At 40.2% G+C, this 25,000-nt stretch overlaps 3 protein-coding genes across 5 annotated transcripts in view; 2 read left to right on the plus strand and 1 right to left on the minus strand.

The window, feature by feature from the left end:
* zmp:0000000896 (caspase recruitment domain-containing protein 10) overlaps positions 1–11,495 on the minus strand; it is a 17,541-nt gene extending 6,046 nt beyond the window's left edge. For both annotated transcript variants that reach the window (XM_060865191.1, XM_060865192.1), the window contains exons 1-17: positions 11,384–11,495; positions 9,605–9,835; positions 9,261–9,398; positions 8,960–9,146; positions 8,594–8,732; positions 8,175–8,333; positions 7,967–8,086; positions 7,051–7,176; positions 5,906–6,082; positions 5,249–5,338; positions 5,110–5,146; positions 4,506–4,543; positions 4,159–4,244; positions 3,937–3,998; positions 3,439–3,538; positions 1,236–1,392; positions 301–424 (exon numbers count right to left, since the gene is read on the minus strand). In XM_060865191.1, coding sequence (XP_060721174.1) covers positions 301–424; positions 1,236–1,392; positions 3,439–3,538; positions 3,937–3,998; positions 4,159–4,244; positions 4,506–4,543; positions 5,110–5,146; positions 5,249–5,338; positions 5,906–6,082; positions 7,051–7,176; positions 7,967–8,086; positions 8,175–8,333; positions 8,594–8,732; positions 8,960–9,146; positions 9,261–9,398; positions 9,605–9,835; positions 11,384–11,471 — 2,059 coding nt within the window. In that variant the 5' untranslated portion in view covers positions 11,472–11,495. The remainder of the gene's footprint in view (positions 1–300; positions 425–1,235; positions 1,393–3,438; positions 3,539–3,936; positions 3,999–4,158; positions 4,245–4,505; positions 4,544–5,109; positions 5,147–5,248; positions 5,339–5,905; positions 6,083–7,050; positions 7,177–7,966; positions 8,087–8,174; positions 8,334–8,593; positions 8,733–8,959; positions 9,147–9,260; positions 9,399–9,604; positions 9,836–11,383) is intronic.
* A 311-nt stretch (positions 11,496–11,806) lies between these two features.
* LOC132842466 (interferon-induced very large GTPase 1-like) lies at positions 11,807–21,282 on the plus strand. 2 transcript variants are annotated; one of them, XM_060865180.1, is made up of 5 exons: positions 11,807–12,214; positions 13,653–13,757; positions 13,833–14,420; positions 15,222–15,286; positions 15,439–21,282. In XM_060865180.1, the coding sequence occupies exons 2-5, from the start codon at positions 13,754–13,756 to the stop codon at positions 20,140–20,142; spliced, it is 5,361 nt and encodes a 1,786-aa protein (XP_060721163.1). In that variant the 5' UTR covers positions 11,807–12,214; positions 13,653–13,753; the 3' UTR covers positions 20,143–21,282. The 2 variants fall into 2 exon arrangements, with proteins under 2 accessions (XP_060721163.1, XP_060721164.1); XM_060865181.1 differs by lacking the exon at positions 11,807–12,214 and adding an exon at positions 13,431–13,449.
* Positions 20,298–25,000, plus strand: part of pick1 (protein interacting with prkca 1) — a 14,859-nt gene continuing 10,156 nt past the window's right edge. Inside the window, exons 1-3 of the mRNA XM_060864780.1 lie at positions 20,298–20,326; positions 22,952–23,101; positions 24,804–24,875. Coding sequence (XP_060720763.1) covers positions 20,298–20,326; positions 22,952–23,101; positions 24,804–24,875 — 251 coding nt within the window. The remainder of the gene's footprint in view (positions 20,327–22,951; positions 23,102–24,803; positions 24,876–25,000) is intronic.

The raw sequence follows: 25,000 nt of genomic DNA on the forward strand, positions 1-25,000 counted from the left end.
GAGTAAAAGACTACAAACTAAAGACTAAGAGTAAAAGACTACAAACTAAAGACCAAGAATAAAAGACTACAAACTAAAGACCAAGAGTAAAAGACTACAAACTAAAGACTAAGAGTAAAAGACTACAAACTAAAGACCAAGAATAAAAGACTACAAACTAAAGACTAAGAGTAAAAGACTACAAACTAAAGACCAAGAATAAAAGACTACAAACTAAAGACTAAGAGTAAAAGACTACAAACTAAAGACTAAGAGTAAAAGACTACAAACTAAAGACCAGATAAAGAAGCAGGATCTCACCTTCTTCATTAACTCTGTGTTTAAGGGACGACGGTTCTGTCCAACACTGAAGAGTAAAGTGAGCAACTTCTGATGTACACTGAGTCAGATCAACACCACCTCCTGAAAACATCACCTCCTCCAACTCAACACACACACAGAGTTAACACACACACACAGAGTTAACACACACACACACACAGAGTTAACACACACACACACACAGAGTTAACACACACACACACACAGAGTTAACACACACACACACACAGAGTTAACACACACAGAGTTAACACACACACACACACAGAGTTAACACACACACACACACACAGAGTTAACACACACACACAGAGTTAACACACACACACACACAAAGAGTTAACACACACACACACACAAAGAGTTAACACACACACACACACACACACACACACACACAGAGTTAACACACACACACACAGAGTTAACACACACACACAGAGTTAACACACACAGAGTTAACACATACAAACACACACACAGAGTTAACACACACACACACAGAGTTAACACATACACACACACACAAAGTTAACACATACAGACACAGAGTTAACACACACATACAGAGTTAACACATACAAACACACACACAGAGTTAACACACACACACAGAGTTAACACATACAAACACACACAGAGTTAGCACATACAAACACACACACACAGAGTTAACACACACACACACAGTTAACACACACACACACACACACACACACACAGAGTTAACACATACAAACACACACACACATACACACACAGAGTTAACACACACACACACACACAGAGTTAACACACACACATAAACACACATACACACACAGAGTTAACACACACACACACACACACACACACACACACACAGAGTTAACACACACACAAACACACACACACACATACCTTCTCTCCCTCACCTCTATTAGCTCACTCCCCTCTCTGAGGCCACACCTCTCAGCTGCTGACCCCACTCTCACCGTCTGCACAAAGATACCTGTGCGGTTGCCCCCGACAACTGTGATGTCATCAGCCAGACTTGTGCTACTGGGTGGAGAGGAAGGTGAAGGCTCTGATCTGAAAGAGATAGATAGAGGAAAGCTGTTACATCAGCACGGTCTGCTCCAAATATACACTGAACGTTCTGTACGGCTCCAAATATACACTGAACGTTCTGTACAGCTCCAAATATACACTGAACGTTCTGTACAGCTCCAAATATACACTGAACGTTCTGTACGGCTCCAAATATACACTGAACGTTCTGTACAGCTCCAAATATACACTGAACGTTCTGTACAGCTCCAAATATACACTGAACAAAATTATAAACACTTCAGTTTTGCCCCCATGAGCTGAACTCAAAGATCTGAGACTTTTTCTATGTAAACAAAAGGCCGATTTCTCTCAAATATTGTTGACAAATCTGTGTAAGTCTGTGTTAGTGAGCACTTCTCCTTAGCTGAGAATCCATCCACCTCACAGGTGTTATATCATGATGCTGATTAGACAGTATGATTATTACACAGATGTGCTTTAGGCTGGTCACAATAAAAGGCCACATGTGCAGTTTTACTGTATTGGGGGTCCTTAAACCAGTCAGTATCTGGTGTTTACACCATTAGCCCCACGCAGTACAACACATCTCCTTCACTGTTGATCAGGTTGTTGATTGTGACCTGTGGAATGTTGCTCCAATCCTCTTCAATGGCTGTGCGACGTTGCTGGATATTGGCAGGAACTGGTACACGCTGTCGTTATACATCCCAAACATGCTCAGTGGGTGACCTGTCCGGTGAGGACGCTGGCCATGCAAGAACTGGGATGGGTTCAGCTTCCAGGAATTGTGTACAGATCCTTGCAGCATGGCTGCATCTGAGGTGACGGTCCTGCATAAATGACACAACTATGGGCCTCAGGATCTAGTCATGGTATCTCTGTGCATTCAAAATGCCATCAATAAAATGCACCTGTGTTCGTTGTCCATAACATACACCTGCCCGTACCATAACCCCACCTCAGCAAACCGCTCACCCACATGACGCCATACACGCTGTCTGCCATCTGCCCTGTACAGTAAAAACCAGGATTCATCCATGAAGAGAACACGTCTCCAGACCCAGACCCCATCATATGTGAGCATTTGGCCACTCAATTCGGTAACGACGACAAACTGCAGTCAGGTCGAGACCCTGACGAGGACGACGAGTATGTAGATGAGCTTCCCTGAGACGGTTTCTGACAGTTTGTGCAGAAATTCTTTGGTTATGCAAACCGATTGTTGCAGCAGCTGTCGGGTGGCTGGTTTCAGACGATCTTACAGGTGAAGATGCTGGATGGATGTGGAGGTCCTGGGCTGGTGTAGTTACACACGGTCTGTGGCTGTGAGGCCGGTCGGATGTACTGCCAAATTCTCTGACACGCTTTTGGAGACGTCTTACGGTATAGAAATGAAGATTAAATTAATGACCAACAGCTCTGGTGGACATTCCTGCAGTCACCGTGTCGATTTCAGGCTCCATCAAAACCTGGGGCATCTGTGGCTTTGTGCTGTGTGATAAAAACTACACATTATAGAGGGGCCTTTTATTGTGACCAGCCTAAAGCACATCTGTGTAATAATCATACTGTCTAATCAGCATCGTGATATAACACCTGTGAGGTGGATGGATTCTCAGCTAAGGAGAAGTGCTCACTAACACAGACTTACACAGATTTGTCAACAATATTTGAGAGAAATCGGCCTTTTGTTTACATAGAAAAAGTCTCAGATCTTTGAGTTCAGCTCATGGGGGCAAAACTGAAGTGTTTATAATTTTGTTCAGTGTAGATAGAGGAAGTGTGTGTGTGTGTGTGTGTGTGTGTGTGTGTGTGAGTGTACGTGTGTGTGTGTGTAGGTGTGTGTGTATGTGTGTATGTGTGTGTGTGTATGTGTGTGTGTATGTGTTTATATGTGTATGTGTGTGTATGTGTATGTGTGTGTATGTGTGTATGTGTGTATGTGTGTGTGTGTATGTGTTTATATGTGTATGTGTGTGTATATGTGTGTGTGTGTGTGTATATGTGTGTGTGTGTGTGTGTGTGTGTATGTGTGTGTATATGTGTGTGTATGTGTGTACTCACTTCAGTGTTTGTTGAGCATTTGGTAGCAGGTTGGATGGATCAAGAGGAACAAAGTAGGACTGTAGAGAACTGCATGAATCCCACAGTGATGATTCAGTGTCTATACACACACACACACACACACACACACACACACACACACACACACACACACACCAAAGAAAGAAAAAACACCCAAGAGAAAAATATCTGCATTTTTATTGCTAACACGTTGACAGAAACATTTATGACACTAAAACATCTCGCACACTCACTCGCACACTCACTCGCACACTCACTCGCACACTCACTCACACACTCACTCACACACTCACTCACACACTCACTAACACATACAGACACACTCACTAACACACTCACTCACACACTCACTCACACACTCACTCACACACTCACTCACACACTCACTCACACACTCACTCACTCACACACTCACTAACACATACAGACACACTCACTAACACACTCACTCACACACACACACACACACTCACTCACCAGCCAAATCAGAACCTGTGATGTTCTCTGTTTCGTCACTGCCCCATGAATCCAAATCAAACCTGAAATTGAACTCGTAGGTCACTGGCATGTCATTTTTTTTACATCACAGGAACTCAAATTTTTCATAAAATTGAAGTTAATGGAATTTGTTTGTTTATGTGTGAGTCTCTGTGTGTGTGTGTGTGTGTGTGAGAGAGTGAGAGAGAGACAGAGACATACTCAGTGTTGACTCGTCGGCTGATGGAGTTAATGTGAGGAGGGAACGGGAAGGTGGAGAGTCGGTTTATCTCCTTAGCTCTGTTTAACTTCACACACAAACCAAGAACATCAAAAAAACATAATATGGATTCTGTGTGTGTGTGCGTGCATGTGTGTGAATGTGTGTGTGTGAATATGTGTGTGTGTGTGAGTGTGTGTGTGTGCCTGTCTGTGTGTGTCTGTGTGTGTGAATGTGTGTATGTGAGTGTGTGTGCGTCTGTGTGTGTGTGTGTGTATGTGTGTGTGTGAATATGTGTGTGTGTGCATGTCTGTGTGTGTGTATGTGTGTGTGTGTGTGAGATACTCACTGGACTGTGCAGGTTCTCCTCTGAGCTGTGGTGGGAATCTTTGAGAGGAACAGGAGATAAAGTGTGTTAGGTGTGTGTTCAGAACATCACTCAGGGGATTATTCTTCATCATGGTGAGAATCTTCATCACTCAGATCTTCTTTATGCTCTCTATAGTTAACAACCAGTTCCCTCTGGTTCTAACATTATTCCTGATCCTCTGCATTATAAATGACCTCCTTAACAAACAGTACAAACAGACTCTAAAATCAGGCCTTGATGGTGACAGTTCTGTTCCCCTGCACTAAGTTCTGTTCCCCTGCACTAAGTTCTGTTCCCCTGCACTAAGTTCTGTTCCCCTGCACTAAGTTCTGTTAAACCTGCACTAAGTTCTGTTCCCCTGCACTAAGTTCTGTTAAACCTGCACTAGGTTCTGTTAAACCTGCACTAAGTTCTGTTAAACCTGCACTAAGTTCTGTTCCCCTGCACTAAGTTCTGTTAAACCTGCACTAAGTTCTGTTCCCCTGCACTAAGTTCTGTTAAACCTGCACTGCACACATACATGTGTGTATGTGTGTGTGTGTGTGTGTGTGTGTGTGTGAGAGAGTTGCAGTGAGCTTCTTACCCTCTGAGTGTTCACTGTTCTGACCATTAGAGGGAGACTGTAACAGTACATAACAACAATCTATAACACAGTATATAATATTAACACATTGTGTGTGTGTGTGTGTGTGTGTGTGTGTGTGTGAGGTAGAGAGAGAAACCTTATTGAGCAGCTGTGTGCTGTTGTAGGAAGTTAGACTGAGTGAACAGCACGGCCCAAAACACTCCTCACTGAGCAGTGACAGGTGAGACTGTATGCACACACACACACGCCAAAATAATAAGATAATCATACATCAAACTTACTCCGTGACAGTGCTACTGTGTGTGTGTGTGTGTGTGTGTGTGTGTATATATGTGTATGAATGTGAGTGTGTGTTAACTTACTCCGTGACTGCAGCTCTGTGTGTGTGTGTGTGTGAGTGTGTGTGGTTTGTGTGTTAACTTACTCTGTGACTGCAGCTCTGTGTGTGTGTGTGTTAACTTACTCCGTGACTGCAGCTCTGTGTGTGTGTATGTGTGTGTTAACTTACTCCGTGACTGCAGCTCTGTGTGTGTGTGTATGTATGTGTGTGTGTGTGTGTTAACTTACTCCATGACTGCAGCTCTGTGCGTGTGTATGTGTGTGTGTTAACTTACTCCGTGACTGCAGCTCTGTGTGTGTGTATGTGTGTGTGTGTGTTAACTTACTCCGTGACTGCAGCTCTGTGTGTGTGTGTGTGTGTGTGTGCGCGCACATGTTAACTTACTCCGTGACTGCAGCTCTGTGTGTGTGTGTGTGTGTGTGTGTGTGTGTGTGTGTGCGCATGTTAACTTACTCCGTGACTGCAGCTCTGTGTGTGTGTGTGTTCATGGTTCTTGCCCTTCTCTCTCTCCAGCTCTCTGTGCAGCTGCTCCACTCGCTCCTGAAGCTCAGTGATACATTTACGCAGACGGTTCTTGTCCAGCAGACAGTCAGTGAACTCCAGCTGCAGACTGTCCCGACTGCACAGAGCCTAACACACACACACACACACACACACACACACACACACACACAGAGTGGTGGAAGGTCAGAAGGTAGATGAAAGTATTTGCTTTTAATCAGTTGATTCACATTTACTCTACACGGTGAGAAGCTGTGTGTCTGAACAGCACAGAGAAAAGCCCAGTGGCTTCTGGTGCAGTGCTGGAGCTGCCTGTGCTGGCAGAGGGAGGCACAGAGGTGCAGAGCAACCGCCTGGAAACACCACCCGCTACACCAGTGCAGGGGGACGGGGGAGACGTGGAGATGGTGTATGAGCCCACGTTTAATGTACCAACAAAAAGGAAAAAGAAAGCTAACGGACAAGGAAAGAAACGGGTGAAAAAGAGAATCAGACTCTTGACAGAAATGTGTGTCAGACTCTGTGTTAAATGTTTATTCCCAAGAGGAACAGTTAAATGGTGTTTACAGCTGAGGACATTAAAGATTTTATAAACTGACTAAATGGCAGAAGAACGTGTCAGTAGAGGAGTTTCCCCCTGAGCGTAAACAGTTTCTACACAATATCAAACATTTTAGAAAGGAAGGAGCTTTTATTGATGTGGAAATCTTTCCTTTAAAGAAACTGATCACTAAAGTGAACAGTGAAAACTCTGATGATGACTAATAGTGTGTGTGGTGTTTTTATACTAGAGAGGTTCTTACCCTCTGGTTCTTACCCTCTGGTTCTTACCCCTGGTTCTTACCCTCTATTGTGTTTTATCAATTTTACTTTTCTTTATGACTGGAATCCGAGTCTAAATATTATTGGAGCAAGAGAGAATGATATGAGCTGTTAAACCAGAAGCTAAAGGAAACCCACAGCGAGGTCACACACACACACACACACACACACACACAATGCTGCTGATTGGGTAAAGTAAAAAACAGTCTTTACCACATGGCCTATTATTAATGACAGGAACATGCAGGTGAGAATGAGGATGATGATGGAGATACCTGGTCTCTCTCTCGCTCCAGCTCCATGATCTGATTGAAGTAAGACAAACTTCTCTTCTGCTCCTCTTCCCAGTCCAGCTGCAGGGTCTGTAACCTCAACTGTAACTGTTCACACTGAGCCTCCAGCTGACACACACACACACACAAACACACACACACACACACAAACACACACACACAACACACATACACACACACACACACACACAAACACACACACACACACACAAACACACACATATACACAAACACACACACACAAACACACACACATATACACAAACACACACACACACACACACACATACACAAACACACAAACACACACACACAACACACATACACACACACAAACACACACACACACACACACAAACAAACACACACACACAACACACACACAAACACACACACACACACACACACACACACACAAACACACACACACACACACACAAACACACACACACACAAACACACACACACAACACACATACACACACACACACACACAAACACACACACACACACAAACACACACATATACACAAACACACACACATATACACAAACACACACACACATATACACAAACACACACACACATATACACAAACACACACACATATACACAAACACACACACACACAAACACATACACACAAACACACAAACACATACACACACAAACACACACAGGCACAAACACAAACACACATACGCACACACAACTTGATAAATAACAACAATCCTGTGTAATGAATCTCAGGAAAAAAGAAAATGATGATGTTCAAAAACACATTAAATTATCTGTGACTGTGAGAACACTAAAGATGAAGTGTGTGTGTGTGTGTGTGTGTGTGTGTGTGTGTGTGTGTGTGTGTGTGTGTGTGACTAAGAGTTTATGTCTCCTCACCTTTCCCCTAATGGCCTCAGCACTCTCCAGCTCCCCCTGTAGTCTGATAATGGTACCACAGAGCTCCTTCCTCTGTTCTGCTGCTTCCCTACGGTCCTGATGAAGAATATCCAGCAGTGCCTAAACACACACACACACACACACACTGAAACCTTGGCTTTGATACATTGATAAGTTATATATTTATAAATGTCTGAAATCTCCACACCTGTGTATCACTGATGCGCTCGGTCAGTGAATCTGTGTGTTGCAGTACCACTTCCTGACCAGCAGGGGCACCACACACACTCACAGACACTCCACTCTTCCTTGTGATTGACGATGAGTGGGCAGATCCTCTGTCAGTGCTCTTCTTCAGTTGTTCGATCTAACACACAGAGGAGGAGTCTTTAGCTATGACACTCCTACTGCTCGACTAGAGACACTGGACATTTACTCAGAACCTGTCACTCTGTACATCATCAGTGTGTCCTCCTGATTAAAGGTCATTCTTTTTCAGTCTGTTTTTCTGGTCTAAACCACAAGGTTCACATTGCTGATTAGTAGCAGGAAAGACTAAGCTGTGTGTGTGTGTGTGTGTGTGTGTGTGTGTGTGTGTGTGTGTGTGTGTGTGTGTGTGAGTGATACCTGTGAGAGTAACTCTCTTTCTCGGGTGGAGGCGTTGCGTTGTTCTTCTAGAACTCGTGAATATTTTACTGCCTGCTCTAAAAGCCTCTCCTTCAGCCGACCCATCTCCCTTACTCCTGCCTCACAGTCCTGCCTCAGCCTGTCTCACACACACATACACACACACACATAAACACACACACACAAATCTCAAATCGTATATGAGTCTGAGATAATGCCTAAACAGGGACTCTACAAAACACAAAAGAACTGGAGTGTCTGTAGATCACCGTCAGATGGTAAAAGGAATGGAGTGTGTATGTATTCGTGTGTGTGTGTGTGTGTGTGTGTGTGTGTGTGTGAGTGTGAGTGTGTGTGTGTCTACACCTCTCTAGCTGGCTGTGCTCCTCTCTGAGTTCCTGGTATCTTTTTTCTGCTCTGCTTCGCTCGTCCTCAGCTACATGGCAGCGCTGTGATAGATGCCTCTCACACATGCGACTGTTACGCAACTGCTCTCGTAACTTTCGCACCTCTAACAGCAGGAACTGGGTTAGACCTTCATGACCTTCCTCATCTACACACAGACATACAAACTTCAGCTTATTGGAAAAGACAATAAGATATAAATGTAGACATACATACACACAAACATACATACACACAAACACACATACACACAAACACACACCGAGCATCATGGAGCAGCGCTGTGTGGCCTGCTGACCCGTCAGTTGTGTGTACTGTTCTGGATGGTAAAATTCTAGAGACTCCATGAATGCCTGTAGTCCACGCTGACCACGCCCCCTCAAGATGTCCAATAAACGACCTGCAAGGACACACACACACACACACAAATATCAAATCACACCGAATGTTCTTTTACAGGAAATACAAAGTAAGAAATTAATGGCTGACAGGAGAGGGGCAGTAGTATAATGGTCATCTGGGGTATTTTGGTGAGGGGTGGCAGTAATGTGAGGGAGAGATGGATCAGTTAGGTGAGGTGGGGATAGTAGGGGCAGTTGCTCTGACCAGCCTTGCTGATGCGTAGAGGAAGCTGTGTGGAGTTGAGCACTTCATCCTCGTCCTGTTCATCGATGACTTTACACTGGCGCAGATACGGAGTGACTTTAGCTGGGTTCAGGATTCGAGTCAGTTTGTGCCTCACTCCCTCCACACGTTCCCACATCTCCTCACATGCCTCCTCACTCCATGGAGATTCCTCAGGGGGAACATCACACTGCCCCGCCCACTCATTCCCACCTGCACCAGCAGACAGTCACAGTGAGGGTAAAAATCAGAGCTGGAGGCATTACAGGAATATCAGCATGTTCCTGCTTGTCTGGGTGAATAAACACAGCATTATAGTAAAGAGCAGAAGCTACAATCTGTGCATTCACTGTAGAGACAGTTTTGGGCTCATCCCAGCACTGTGTGTGTGTGTGTGTGTGTGTGTGTGTGTGTTTGTGTGTAAAGAAGAATTCGGTGGGTTCTAAAGATCCTACAGCAATGTTTCAGTGTTCAGGAATGTAAACCTGGCCGTCTGAGCCTGAATTATTCACCACCTGATAAACATCAGTGAGACGGGGAGGGGGGGTATATGGTGTGAGGTCTGGGGCACAGTGGGACAAACACCCAGCAAACATTATACACAAACACTTCTGTAAATCCATTGTACACAAACACCACAAATAACAACACACACAGAGCCCCGTTTGTTAAGATCCCATGACCAATGATAAACTCACACACAAACACACACAGACACACACACGCAAACACACAAACACACAAACACACACAGGCACACACACACAAACACACACACAGACACACAAACACACACACACACGCAAACACACACACAGACACATACGCAAACACACACAAACACACAGACACACACACACGCAAACACACACACGCAAACACACACAAACACACACAGACACAAACACATACAAACACACACACAAACACACACACAGACACACACACAGACACACGCAAACACACACAGACACACACACAAATACACACAAACACACACAAACACTCTCTTCACTAATCCCACAGTGTCCAGACGCTCACCTCAATACCAGCGATAGAGACTGAGGTAAACTTTGTACTCTCTGACTGATTAAAACAACAGGACTGAAATAATGACATTCATATTATTACACTTAACTCAACACTACAAGACTGAACACTAAAACTCAACACTTCAAGAGTCTAATTTACATTTAAGAGGTAACTCAACACTGTAACAGATGGTTCAGTAAAATCTATAAAAGAAAGTAAAAGAAGAACCAGAGCTTAAGAACCTCTTGAAAGAAATCTGAACATTTACAGTGTTGAATTAATAAGACATTATCATTAACACCTTCAGTGTTGTAGTGTTTATTTGTGTCCAGCTACATATAATCCAACACACAGTAACAACTCTTTATGTAACTCAATTATAAGACTAGTTAAAAGTTCATATATACACTAATGAATGAACACTATGGTGTTAAGCCGATACAGAAGATGTTAATTCAACACTTTCTATCTTAATTACATCTAATGTGAATATCTCTAACCAGCTCCTGTATCCAGTAAACACAAACACCATCAATACAAACACCAGTCATTAATAAACACCTGCATTGTGAACTGTTTAAATCAACATTGTATTATTGTAAATGTTTAATAATGCAGTAGATTTAAGGCTTATGATTTGTCCAACAGTGTAAGTGTTAATCCAGAGCAGAAATGTGTTTAATGTAAAGTGTTAAAAAGTGTTTAAGGAGTGCAGTGTTCAGCTCTTACCGCTCATCGTCCAGGCTGGAAGAGAAAAAACACTCCTGTGTGGAACTGCACTGTTCTCACACACACACACACACACATGCACACACATGCACACACACACACACACACACGCACAATGTCTCCACCTCATTATTCTCTCCTTTCTCCAGCAGCACAGTGTGTGTGTATGTGTGTGTGTGTGTGTGTGTCTGTGTGTGACCACTGGTAAATGTTTAACTGAAATACAGGTGTGTTGAGCTCAGACAGTAAAGGACTCTCAGTAATAAAGGTAGATAACAGAACATATTATAGATTTATTAGTTAGATAGATTTATTTTGTCCAGGCCAGGATGAACTACCCCTCACACACCACCAGGGGGCACACACTCACTCACCTTACTGACTTTCTTCTTTTCTTGTTTGTTTAATTTACTTTAATGATTTTGTGAGTTTTGTGTTACATACCGTGTCTAAGTTTATTGGAGCAGTGTGTGTGTGTGTGTTTGTGCACGCGGGCGCGCGCGCGTGTTTGTGTGTGTGTGCGTGTGTGTTTGCGTCCCTGCGTGTGCGTGTGTGCGCGCGTGTGTGTGTGCAGTTAGACTGGTTAGTGTTTACACTGTGTACAGTTTTAGATTATGTTCTATACTAGTCTTTTTGTTGTTGTTGTTGTTGTTGTTGTCCATTACAGTTTTCTGCTCCTACTTCAGCCTTCACATTCTGCAGTGGTGGAGACTAAGACATGTTGTTTTGTGTCACGTGATTTCAGGGAAGTGACTCAGTTCTTACACAAAAAACACAGAACAGGTTTCACTTTACTACAGACTTAATAACACCAGGAACAGACAACACAAGGTTGGAGTTTTAATTCATTCATTTATTAAACATTTATATTGTTCTGTAATCTGTAGTGATGACATTTCAGCTGGTTTACTGATAAATCTATCTGTTTTATTCCCTAATAAGGGTTTATCTGTTATATCTCTTACGTCTCCTGTGTCTTATAAATGCCAACAAAAACACTGAAACTTCTTTTATTTATTTATTTATGAATGTGGTTTAATCATTTGGAGCTCCAGCAGGACGTGTTATTGTGGAACAAAAGGCAGAATAAAATAGAATCTTATTCATTTATACAGCTGTGGAAATAGAAACAGTTCATTAATGTGTAATAAACGTTACTGGTTAATATTTAATAATATATTGTTAAAGTTACAGATGTTCAGACTCTCTGGTGATGAGGCTGCTGTTGTCCTGTATCTGTTTCTCTCACTCATCTCTCCACACTGTCACTGTACTGTACTGAAGTCCTACATGGGAATTTAGCCCCAATTGCCCAGCTGTTGACTCATTTTGGACCTTTTGGTTTTTGACTGTTGTGTGTCGAGTGATTTAGAGGTTTTTTTTGCGGTTCAGTATAAAAAGCAGATTATTTTCCACTTGATTCACCTGACCATCTTTTTGAATTTCTATTTTTATTTATTTAAATAAAATAGTGACAAATTCTCCAGGTCACATGATAGCTAGCCCTCGTGTGTGTTTTGGTGAGGATGTGGGTTGAGGATGAGTCAGTGATTAAAGCGAGCAGCTATTTTGTGTTTTTCAGTGTTGTTTGGGTCTGACTTTAGTTCCTTTACCATTCTTTACAACATTTATAACACTTGTACAAAAACATCACTGTGGATCAACTGAATAAGGAGTAAATATGTCCATTTTGGCTCGGAATAATTGTCGCACGTAAATTTGTGTCTCTGGGGGCACGGTGGCTTAGTGGTTAGTACGTTGGCCTCACACCTCCAGGGTTGGGGGTTCGATTCCCGCCTCCCCCTTGTGTGTGTGGAGTTTGCATGTTCTCCCCGTGCCTCAGGGGTTTCCTCCGGGTACTCCGGTTTCCTCCCCCGGTCCAAAGACATGCATGGTAGGTTGATTGGCATCTCTGGAAAATTGTCCGTAGTGTGTGATTGTGTGAGTGAATGAGAGTGTGTGTGTGTGTGTGTGTGCCCTGTGATGGGTTGGCACTCCGTCCAGGGTGTATCCTGTCTTGATGCCCGATGACGCTTGAGATAGGCACAGGCTCCCCGTGACCCGAGGTAGTTCGGATAAGCGGTAGAAGATGAATGAATGAATGAATGAATGAAATTTGTGTCTCTGTAGATTTGGAAAGCAGCTTTAGCTCAATCCTGTTTGAGACACTGGAGGCTCTAATGGTCCAGTGTTTATATTTAATTACTGAACTAACTGAAGGTTAGCTATGTCTCCTTATTTAGTCCTAATTTCATATCTTTATTCACAGTGAACCCAGTAAAAGAAGAAAACATGACATGAGTTAACAAGCATACAGAAGGAAAAAGAACATCTGTACCATCAAGTCCTAGTGTTCCATCAGCCAGTAAAATGGGTAAGAATTTAATAACTGGTGTTTACTGGCCTGCGTCTGCAGGATTATAACAGCATTGTTTTTATTGTATTTTAGCCCAACAGGAGTTCAGTGTCAATATTGTGCTGTTTGGAAACATGTCTGCAGTCCACTTTGGACCTGATAATATACTACTTGGACAGGATGAACCCATTTTAGAGTTCTCTCAGATTGTCCCGATAAAAAGAATGGTCTCAGGACGTAATGTTTCTGTCATCAATATTCTCGGCTGGGAAGAGACCGAATTCTCCCCAAACACCATGCGTCAGTTCACCAGTAAACTCATCAGTGAAAATGAAATCCACGCTTTCATCTTTGTGCTTCAGCTGCACCGGTTAACAGACACTAATAAAATGGGGCTCGAGTGGCTGAAGAAGACGTTTGGAGAAGGTGCTCTTCCCTTTGTGATGATTCTGTTCACTTATGAGAGAGAGGAGGAGTGTGACACCATTATAGATGATCTAAAGAAAAACACTGTTCTAGAGCATCTGATGCGGCAGTGTGGTGGCAGGTACCACACATGCAGCAAGAGCATGAACAACCAATCAGAAATGAGAACCTTGCTGGAGAAGATGGAGATCTCTGAGAGCAAGCAGAGCTGCTACACTGCTGAGATCTACAACACAACCTTCACAGGCCAAAGAGGTATATGATATTACAGTATCAACACTATTTACATACTTCACACTAATAATATTCTTGTTCTAACATCTAACTTTTATAGAATGAATTTCTACCCAGTTTGGTCTTGACATTTCCCAAACACTAGCTAAACCTCAACCTCAGGGGATGTGGTGGCCTAGTGCTTAAAGTGTTGGACAACCAATCAGAAGGTTGTGAGTTTGAATCCCAGGTCCACCAAGCTGCCACTGCTGGGCCCCTGAGCAAGGCCCTTAACGCTCAATTGTATTAAATGTAAGTTGCTCTGGATAAGGGCATCTGCTAAATGCTGGAAATGTAAATGTACCAGCTAATGAGGGTGGAGCAAACACAGGCTTTATTCCACATCAGTTTAACCTGCTGCTCATGCTGAGACAGAGGGCAGTGTAACTCAGGGATTAAAGTGATCTTTGCCCTCTTCCACATCCACAAGCTCACACATGACTGAATGTTTGTGCTGTTTGAGGCAAAGCTGCAGCTTTAAATTCCTTCATTTAGAAAAGTGACCAAATGTTTATAGCAGTATTGCTTTAGACCATTTCCTGTACAAACATACTGTAGTACTTTGGTAAATCTATAACACTGGGCATAATAATCACTGATTTGAGAAGGTTTTCATTAAGAATCGGCCTGGTAAGAGCCTGTAGCTAATACTATGCTAAATACTAAGAGCTTTTCACTTTGTACAGTGATATTTATTTAGTCTGAACAACTCATTTGTTGGAAACGTGGCACTTTGAGTGTTTCATGTTTAGAGCTTACTTCATAACATGTTTGTGTTCTTAGCCTTAAATAGGCCTCTGCTGCAAGAAGAAGTGGAACTCAAAGAAGATCCAACAAAACAGCCAAACGTGAGTAGCTCCAGAAATTGTCCACAAGCTCCACACATTAATATAAATCATGTGGCTAATTTACACAATAATAAACTTTTATTTGTTCTGTACACTCTCTGCCAACTTTGGTGACCACTGATTAAACATACAGGTAATATTTTGTCTGACAGGAAAAAACACCAGAACGTAATGCCGCAGACTGCAGACCAGATATTTCTGAAGAACTGAAAGAACTCTTTTCAAGAGTGTTGGGAAATCACAACCTTCTGTTAAAACCTGCAGATATTCTTCAAATAAATAAACCATCACAACACCAAGAACCTTCATTACATTTACTTTTTCTGCAAAAGCTGCTGATGGTGAACTACAAGGCAAGATACATTACAGTTGTTAAACAAACCAGGGAAGAGGATGAGGTGTCACCAGACCAAGTGGATGATGATCAGGAGGACAGCTTTTCATTTCTTCTTGATGCAGACTCCACATTAACTTCTGATCCCGTAAACAATAGATATCCTGTTCACCCCATGGATGTCCAGATGGCGGTGTTCCACTGCTCCGATCATTTCCTAAAGCAGCTCATAGTGACTAAACTAGCTCAGTGTCAGTACGCTCTGCCTCTGCTGGTGCCCAATCTCCTCACCAGAAAGATCGAGTTTCCTCTCTGGACTTTTCGCCAAATCATAAAAAGCTGGAAGACCACTGACTCCGCAAGAAAAGTTATCAACAAAACTATGCCAGTTTCTATGGCTGAAACTCCAATGGTGGCTTTTTTCAGGTTCGGTTCTGTATCTTCATCCAAGTCTCAGTTGATGAACAACTTGATTAACGAGAAACATCACACATTCTTCCACCGAGATTGTCCTGGAAGCAGCAGAAACCGGCTCCTGATGGATGGAGTGGTGGAGATCACATGGTGCTTCCCATCAGGGAAGGAAACGGATTGTTTCTCTGACTGTGTGGCGTTCTGTAATCTCCATGGTGATGCAGAAGCTAATAAAGAGCAACTGGAAGTCCTGACTGAAATGTCCTCAGTGAATGTTGTACTTTTATCTGAACAAAAGGATAACACAATACTAAAAAATCTTTGCAAAAACCAAAAGCCACTAATTTGCTTATTCACCAACAGTAATTCACGTGTAACTGGGAATAAAAAGCAGAAATTTAAAATTGGTCTTAAACAGAGAAATCAGTCAGATATATCTGAAGATCTCAGAAACACCCTCAAAAAGTGTCTTGCTTTAGCTCCCAAATTCAGACTTGAAAATGTGGCTGCGAGCAGAAACATCAGAACAGATGAGGAAGATGATAAATGTCAGAAGGGGAAAAACGTAGCATCACAAATTACAAAGTTATTCCATGGATTGCAGCTGTCTGAAATGAAGGAAGAACATCTGCCCTGTCAGGGGAAACTGTGGCATGACTGGTGCAAGAAAAACAAAGAATTACATCGACTGCATGGAACAAAAATAGAAATGAAAAGGTGTGAAAAACAAACTGAAATGAAGACGATCCGTAAGCAACAGAATGAGTGTGGAGTTACAAAAGTCATGAAGATGTTTATCGACACTCTGAATTCATCAGACACAAATTATAAAGACTATTTTCTGAAATGGCTTGTAATCCTGCTTGACAACTACACCACAGATGAACTCTCTGGACTCAGGGATTCACAACGTCAGGACAAAACAAAACAGCTGAAGACCGGAGCCTTGGGTTTGGAACACTTCCTCAGGGAGATGAGTCAGATATACGAGTCATTCATTTCTGTACAAACTCACAAGGCAGGAGCTTCAAGAGGAGATTTCCTCTGCCTTCCTAAGCTTGGAGCAGATATCATGCTCTGTGGATATCCACTGGAGCTGATGGATGGAGATGCTTCTCATGTTCCTCTGATCTGGGTTTCAGCAGTTCTAGATGAACTTGTGAAGGTCCTGGGGGATCAGAGAGTGTTTGTGCTGTCAGTTTTGGGGATTCAGAGCTCTGGGAAATCCACCATGCTGAATGCCATGTTTGGACTCCAGTTTGCTGTCAGTGCTGGAAGGTGCACCAGAGGAGCCTTCATGCAGCTGGTCAGAGTGTCAGAGGAGATGAAGGAAGAGCTGAAGTTTGATTACATCCTAGTTGTGGATACTGAAGGACTTCGAGCACTTGAGCTCACAGGAACATCCACTCAACATCATGACAATGAACTCGCCACATTCGTTGTTGGTCTTGGAAACCTGACCATGATCAACATCTTTGGTGAGAACCCTGCTGAGATGCAGGACATCCTTCAGATTGTTGTTCAGGCCTTCCTGAGGATGAAGAAGGTCCGACTGAATCCTAGATGCATGTTTATCCATCAGAATGTTGCAGAAATCACTGCTGGAGAGAAAAATGAAGAAGGAAGGAGATGCTTACAGGAAAGACTGGATGACATGACCAAGCTAGCAGCTAAAGAAGAAGACTGTGATGCTCAGTGTTTTAGTGATATAATTAAGTTTGATGTGCAAAGTGATGTTAGGTACTTTGCACAGCTCTGGGAGGGCAGTCCACCCATGGCACCACCAAACCCATCATACAGTGAAAATATTGATGAGCTAAAGAGAAACATCTTCTCAAATATTAAGACAGATCATATAATAAGTCTTTCACAATTTAAATCCCATTTAAACAATTTATGGAATGCACTGCTGAATGAAAACTTTGTCTTTAGCTTCAAAAACTCTTTAGAGATCGCAGTGTACAGAAAACTAGAGTATGAATACTGTGAGTGGACCTGGAACCTTAGGAGAGCCATGTTGAGAACCGAGAACAAACTGCTTAACAGAGTCAACAATGAAAAGAACCCAAGGATTGATGAAAACGACATCATGTCTGACATGAAAGACACAAAGTTAGGTGTGGAAAAATCAACTGCAAAGTTCTTTGATGAAGACAAAAATAAAGAAACTTTGATCCAGTGGCGTGAAAGATTTGAGAGAAAAATTTTGGATCTTTACATTGACCTTGTAAAAGGAACAAAGAAAAAGTTAGAGAAAGTTGCATCCCTGAAAATTGCAAGAGAAAAGATAGACCAAGAAAAAATTGTGAGGGAAAAAAAGCTTTATAAACAGAGCAAAGACCTAGCAAAACGTCTAAAATGTAAAGAAACTGATGAAAATACACTCAGAACAGAATTCGAAGATGTCTGGGACAAGTGGGTCAAGGAGTTGACAGAAGATGTACCTTCATTTGACAACATTGATATCTGGGGAGATGTAATACAGACACTGTCTGAAAGTTATGAGGTAAACCTTATCTGTGAGCGACAGAATAAGGCTGCATACAAAACGTTTGAATCCATCGGAGATTTTTCCGTCTATATCATTCTAAACAAACAAGAGCCTCCTCAGGAACATCTACAACCACAGGAACACATGGAGGAAGGAGATGAAAGCCCTGGTGCACTTATTCATGCAGTTGGAAACATTCAACTTGAAGAGAACTTCAGAGCCATCAGTCTAAGCTCTGAGGATAACAAATTATTTAGAGCACTGATTGGGAAAGTGATCAAAGACACTGAAGAAGAAATTCAGAGGAAACCCATTGCAGAACAGGGATACAGTCAGATCTACATCCCAGAAATAATAACCTCCATTAAAAACCAAGTAAAAGTCCACCAAAGTCAGTCCTCCAAATATACACTTAAGAAGGAATTCACAGTGGATCTGTGTCTCTGTGTGTGCAGCCTTGTAGCTAACCAATTCAATGACCTTCACAATAAATTTAAGGAAGCTAATAATGTCAGACTCTACCTGAAAAAACAGAAGTCTCAGTACTTCAACATCTTCAAGAACTATTATAATGGTGCGACCTCAACAACAGTGTTTGGTGACTTCATTGTGGATAAACTTCAGCCATCTATACTGCAGGCAGCGTACGACCAAACTGCTATTGATGTAGCTGAGAAAATGAAAGGTGACATTCCCGCATTCAGTGGAAACAGGTCAAATCTGGAAAAACACATTCTGACCTCACTAGCAGAAGAGGAAAACTTCCAGAACTATGTTGAATACCTTCACAAATCCAAACAACATTTCAATCAATTTATTACTAAGGAAGTAAATAAATACCTGCTTAAAGACAAACATCAGGAGGTTCTGGAGAATATTAAAACTAACATAAAGTCAAAGGGAAGATGTGTGATGGACGCTGTCAATAAAGCAACAGAAGATGTGACTAAAAGAAATGGAAACATTGACATGTGGCTGGAGAACTTCTCCAAAGAGCTGAAAGATGAGCTTCAGTTTAAAGAAGAGTCATGTCTTGAGCAGAAAGAAATTACAGACCTTGGCTTTCTTCAAGAGGTTGTAAATAAAGGCCTGACTGACACCATGACAAAGTTATGCAGTGAACTTGAAAACATCTCTGACCTCAAACAGGAAATGTTTCAGAAGAACCCACAAACAGTTCTGACTGAACATCTCTGTCGATGCTGCTGGGTTCAGTGTCCATTCTGCAATGCCATCTGCACCAACACAATGGAGGATCATGACGGAGATCACAGTGTCCGTTTCCATCGCAACTGTGGGATTAATGGATGGTCTTTCATGTTTTCAGAAAATCTTGGAGTTGATTTCTGCACATCTGCTGTTACTAGTAACATGTTCTTCCGCACGGCTGATGGTGTGTTTGCTTTTAAAGAGTACAGAAAAGCAGGTGGAGAATATGCTAAGTGGAACATCAGCCCTGACACCTCTGAGGTGCCCTACTGGAAGTGGTTCGTGTGCAGGTTTCAGGAAGACCTGGAAAAGCACTACAAGAAAAAATTCACAGGGAATGGAGAGATCCCTCACGAATGGAGGAAAATCACTAAAGACAGAGCCATTGAGAGCTTAAGTGAGTTATAATAGTATGTCATATATTTAATTAGTGCCTCAAGACCATAACTGGAACAGCTACACATAATGTGAGAGAAATAATAATAACAATTGAATAGAAAGAACAAATGAAGCTAAAAAAATGTAAATAAACCTTAAAGAAAACCTCACATTCAAATTACAGTATGACTCAAAAATCAGGAAAAGCCTTGAGGTACTTAAGGTGACCACAAGGTGTACTTAGTACCTTTCATTATTTTATGGTCTATTTGGTGTTTTTCATTCATTTTCCTGTTGATGTGTTCATTTTTGTTATTTTCACCAGTACGATATTTAACTATTTCACATTTTTAATTCTACTGTAGATTGAAATCTTGATGAATTTGTGACTTACTTAATACGCCTCTGTCTGTGAACTACATAAGAATATTACACGTTGTCTTTTGCATGCACATATTTTAAGAATTGTTGTATAAAATAAAAGATGTATATTAGAAAATAAGTGTTTTGTCCCTTGATTTTTCTTTGTACTATTCTGAATTATTGGATCACAAAAAGATTATAAAATTTTTTAAACATTACTTTTCCAACACAATTGCTACAGAATTGTTGAAGATATTAATATATTACACAATCGATATAAGTCCTCATGCTTTCACACCTAATATTCAGGGCATCTTGACTTTAGAGCGTTTCTTTACATGTATTTAAGACCTTTACACAGTACACTGTTTATACATTAATTAACGTTGTTTAACTGGACATGTGCTTGGTGAACATCCTATAGATTTATTCTCATACTCTCATATACATATATATACCCCACTGTCCCCATTCTACATGACCTGAACACACCATTAGACCTGTATTAATGAGACTGAAGCTGGATGTGATTGTATAATAATGTTTTTAGATTGTTTTACTGTGCATTTGTATGTACATATAAACAAGGTACCTGCCTGAAAACTATGATAGCACTGTACAATTACAATATAATATATAACAATAAACTTTACAATAGCTTTGTAAAGCGCTTACAAACATAAAAACATTACTCATCTGCATTCATTGTTCTTCATTTTTGTGAAGTAGGGCTAAAAAACCTGATACATTTTTGTAGTCAAAATCAAAAATATAAAAATCTTCCTCTCGCTCTGACCAAATAGTGTAAAAGCCATTATTTAATTTGTCTATATTTCAGTTTTCTTAAAAAATGATATCTTTTCTTTTTAAAGTAAAACCTTGTGTATTAAACATTGTGTATTAAACATTGTGTATTAAACACTGTGTATTAAACATTGTGTATAAACACTGTGTATCAAACACTGTGTATCAAACACTGTGTATTAAACATTGTGTATTAAACATTGTGTATTAAACATTGTGTATTAAACACTGTGTATTAAACTTTGTGTATTAAACACTGTGTATTAAACATTGTGTATTAAACACTGTGTATTAAACACTGTGTATTAAACATTGTGTATTAAACACTGTGTATTAAACATTGTGTATTAAACATTGTGTATTAAACATTGTGTATTAAACACTGTGTATTAAACATTGTGTATTAAACACTGTGTATTAAACATTGTGTATTAAACACTGTGTATTAAACACTGTGTATTAAACATTGTGTATTAAACACTGTGTATTAAACATTGTGTATTAAACACTGTGTATTAAACACTGAATTAAACACTGTGTATCAAACATTGTGTATCAAACACTGTGTATCAAACACTGTGTATCAAACACTGTGTATTAAACATTGTGTATTAAACACTGTGTATTAAACACTGTGTATTAAACATTGTGTATTAAACACTGTGTATTAAACATTGTGTATAAACACTGTGTATCAAACACTGTGTATCAAACACTGTGTATTAAACATTGTGTATTAAACATTGTGTATTAAACACTGTGTATTAAACATTGTGTATTAAACACTGTGTATTAAACACTGTGTATTAAACATTGTGTATTAACACTGTGTATTAAACACTGTGTATTAAACATTGTGTATTAAACACTGTGTATTAAACACTGTGTATTAAACATTGTGTATTAAACATTGTGTATTAAACATTGTGTATTAAACACTGTGTATTAAACATTGTGTATTAAACATTGTGTATTAAACACTGTGTATTAAACATTGTGTATTAAACACTGTGTATTAAACATTGTGTATTAAACACTGTGTATTAAACATTGTGTATTAACACTGTGTATTAAACATTGTGTATTAAACATTGTGTATTATGTATAACTGGAAAATTGTGTGTAGTTTATTATCTGGAGTTAAAGCAGGTGAATGAATCATACGGTGAAATCATGGATAATAATAACAATAATAATAATAATAATAATAATAATAATAATAATAAATAAATAAATAAATAAATAAATAAATAAATAAATAAATAAATCAAAGAGCTTCAAAATGTAGAGAAAATACAGATATAAAAACAAAAGGAAGTAATATATATATTAAGTTATATAATAGGCGAATAATAAGGAGAATGAACTATATGAAATATATAATGAAATGTTTTGAAAAGTGAATAAAATTCAGTGAATAAATAAATAATACAAAATAACAATAAAATTACTGTAATAAAATAAAAACTAGTTATACAATAAGTGAATATTAAAGATTAATAATAACAACATTAGGGAGATGACTAGACAGTCTGAAATATTTAGCTATAGATTTTTAATCGTTTATAACAAATTATTTAAAGTTTATTCAGTGATAGAAATTAAACAAGAAAAACTGATATATACCGATAGTGTACATGAGTAGGTGGTGTTTCCGGTGACCGGCCGGAAGTGACGCAGTCTGCAGGTACACGTCAGAGAGAGAGAAAGATGGAACATTTGTAATCTCTGTTTTTATTATTAATTCTAAACTAAACGCGTTTCCGACTGCCGATAAAAAGAAGACACAGAAGTTACTTTGTGTTCAGGAAGCGTTTATACGGTAAGTGTTTATAACGAGCAGCAACAGTACAGCAGGTTTAATGACGTCTATATAACTAGTTCATGTGCTAAAGAACAGATATAAACATGATCAACTACATCACTAGGGTTAGTGTTAGGGTTAGTATATAACTACATCACTAGGGTTAGTGTTAGGGTTAGTATATAACTACATCACTAGGGTTAGTGTTAGGGTTAGTATATAACTACATCACTAGGGTTAGTGTTAGGGTTAGTATATAACTACATCACTAGGGTTAGTGTTAGGGTTAGTATATAACTACATCACTAGGGTTAGTGTTAGGGTTAGTATATAACTACATCACTAGGGTTAGTGTTAGGGTTAGTATATAACTACATCACTAGGGTTAGTGTTGGGGTTAGTTAGTATATAACTACATCACTAGGGTTAGTGTTAGGGTTAGTATATAACTACATCACTAGGGTTAGTGTTAGGGTTAGTGTTAGGGTTAGTATATAACTACATCACTAGGGTTAGTGTTAGGGTTAGTGTTAGGGTTAGTATATAACTACATCACTAGGGTTAGTGTTAGGGTTAGTTAGTATATAACTACATCACTAGGGTTAGTGTTAGGGTTAGTATATAACTACATCACTAGGGTTAGTGTTAGGGTTAGTATATAACTACATCACTAGGGTTAGTGTTAGGGTTAGTTAGTATATAACTACATCACTAGGGTTAGTGTTAGGGTTAGTTAGTATATAACTACATCACTAGGGTTAGTGTTAGGGTTAGTATATAACTACATCACTAGGGTTAGGGTTAGTTAGTATATAACTACATCACTAGGGTTAGTGTTAGGGTTAGTTAGTATATAACCACATCACTAGGGTTAGTGTTAGGGTTAGTGTTAGGGTTAGTATATAACTACATCACTAGGGTTAGTGTTAGGGTTAGTTAGTATATAACTACATCACTAGGGTTAGTGTTAGGGTTAGTTAGTATATAACTACATCACTAGGGTTAGTGTTAGGGTTAGTTAGTATATAACTACATCACTAGGGTTAGTGTTAGTGTTAGGGTTAGTATATACCTACATCACTAGGGTTAGTGTTAGGGTTAGTTAGTATATAACTACATCACTAGGGTTAGTGTTAGGGTTAGTTAGTATATAACTACATCACTAGGGTTAGTGTTAGGGTTAGTTAGTATATAACTACATCACTAGGGTTAGTGTTAGGGTTAGTATATAACTACATCACTAGGGTTAGGGTTAGTTAGTATATAACTACATCACTAGGGTTAGTGTTAGGGTTAGTTAGTATATAACTACATCACTAGGGTTAGTGTTAGGGTTAGTATATAACTACATCACTAGGGTTATTTAGTATATAACTACATGACTAGTGTTAGTATATAGGGTTAGTTAGTGGCTCATACACAACTATATCACTAGTATTAGTGTATAAGGGTTAGTGGCTCAGACACAACTACATCACTAGTATTAGTGTATAAGGGTTAGTTAGTGGCTCAGACACAACTACATCACTAGTATTAGTGTATAAGGGTTAGTTAGTGGCTCAGACACAACTACATCACTAGTATTAGTGTATAAGGGTTAGTTAGTGGCTCAGACACAACTACATGACTGTTATGGAGGATTAATGTCAGTGCTGTAAATTTGCCTGCTAGCTTTTCAGAGGTCTTGTGTTTGTTCCTGACTGTTATTGTGATGGTGCAGGTTTGTGACACAGACCTGCTGTAACCTGACGTTCTCAGACACCATGGACTACGAGCTAGAAGAAGATAAGCTGTGAGTGATGCTCTACACACACACACACACCAGACACACACATATATACACACAGACACAGAGAGACACACACACACTTGTTATAACGGTGTACAGCAGTAGTGATTGGAGTTATGGTGAATAAC

This window comes from Tachysurus vachellii, chromosome 3, assembly GCF_030014155.1.
Source record: "Tachysurus vachellii isolate PV-2020 chromosome 3, HZAU_Pvac_v1, whole genome shotgun sequence".
Classification (NCBI taxonomy): Eukaryota; Metazoa; Chordata; class Actinopteri; order Siluriformes; family Bagridae; genus Tachysurus; species Tachysurus vachellii.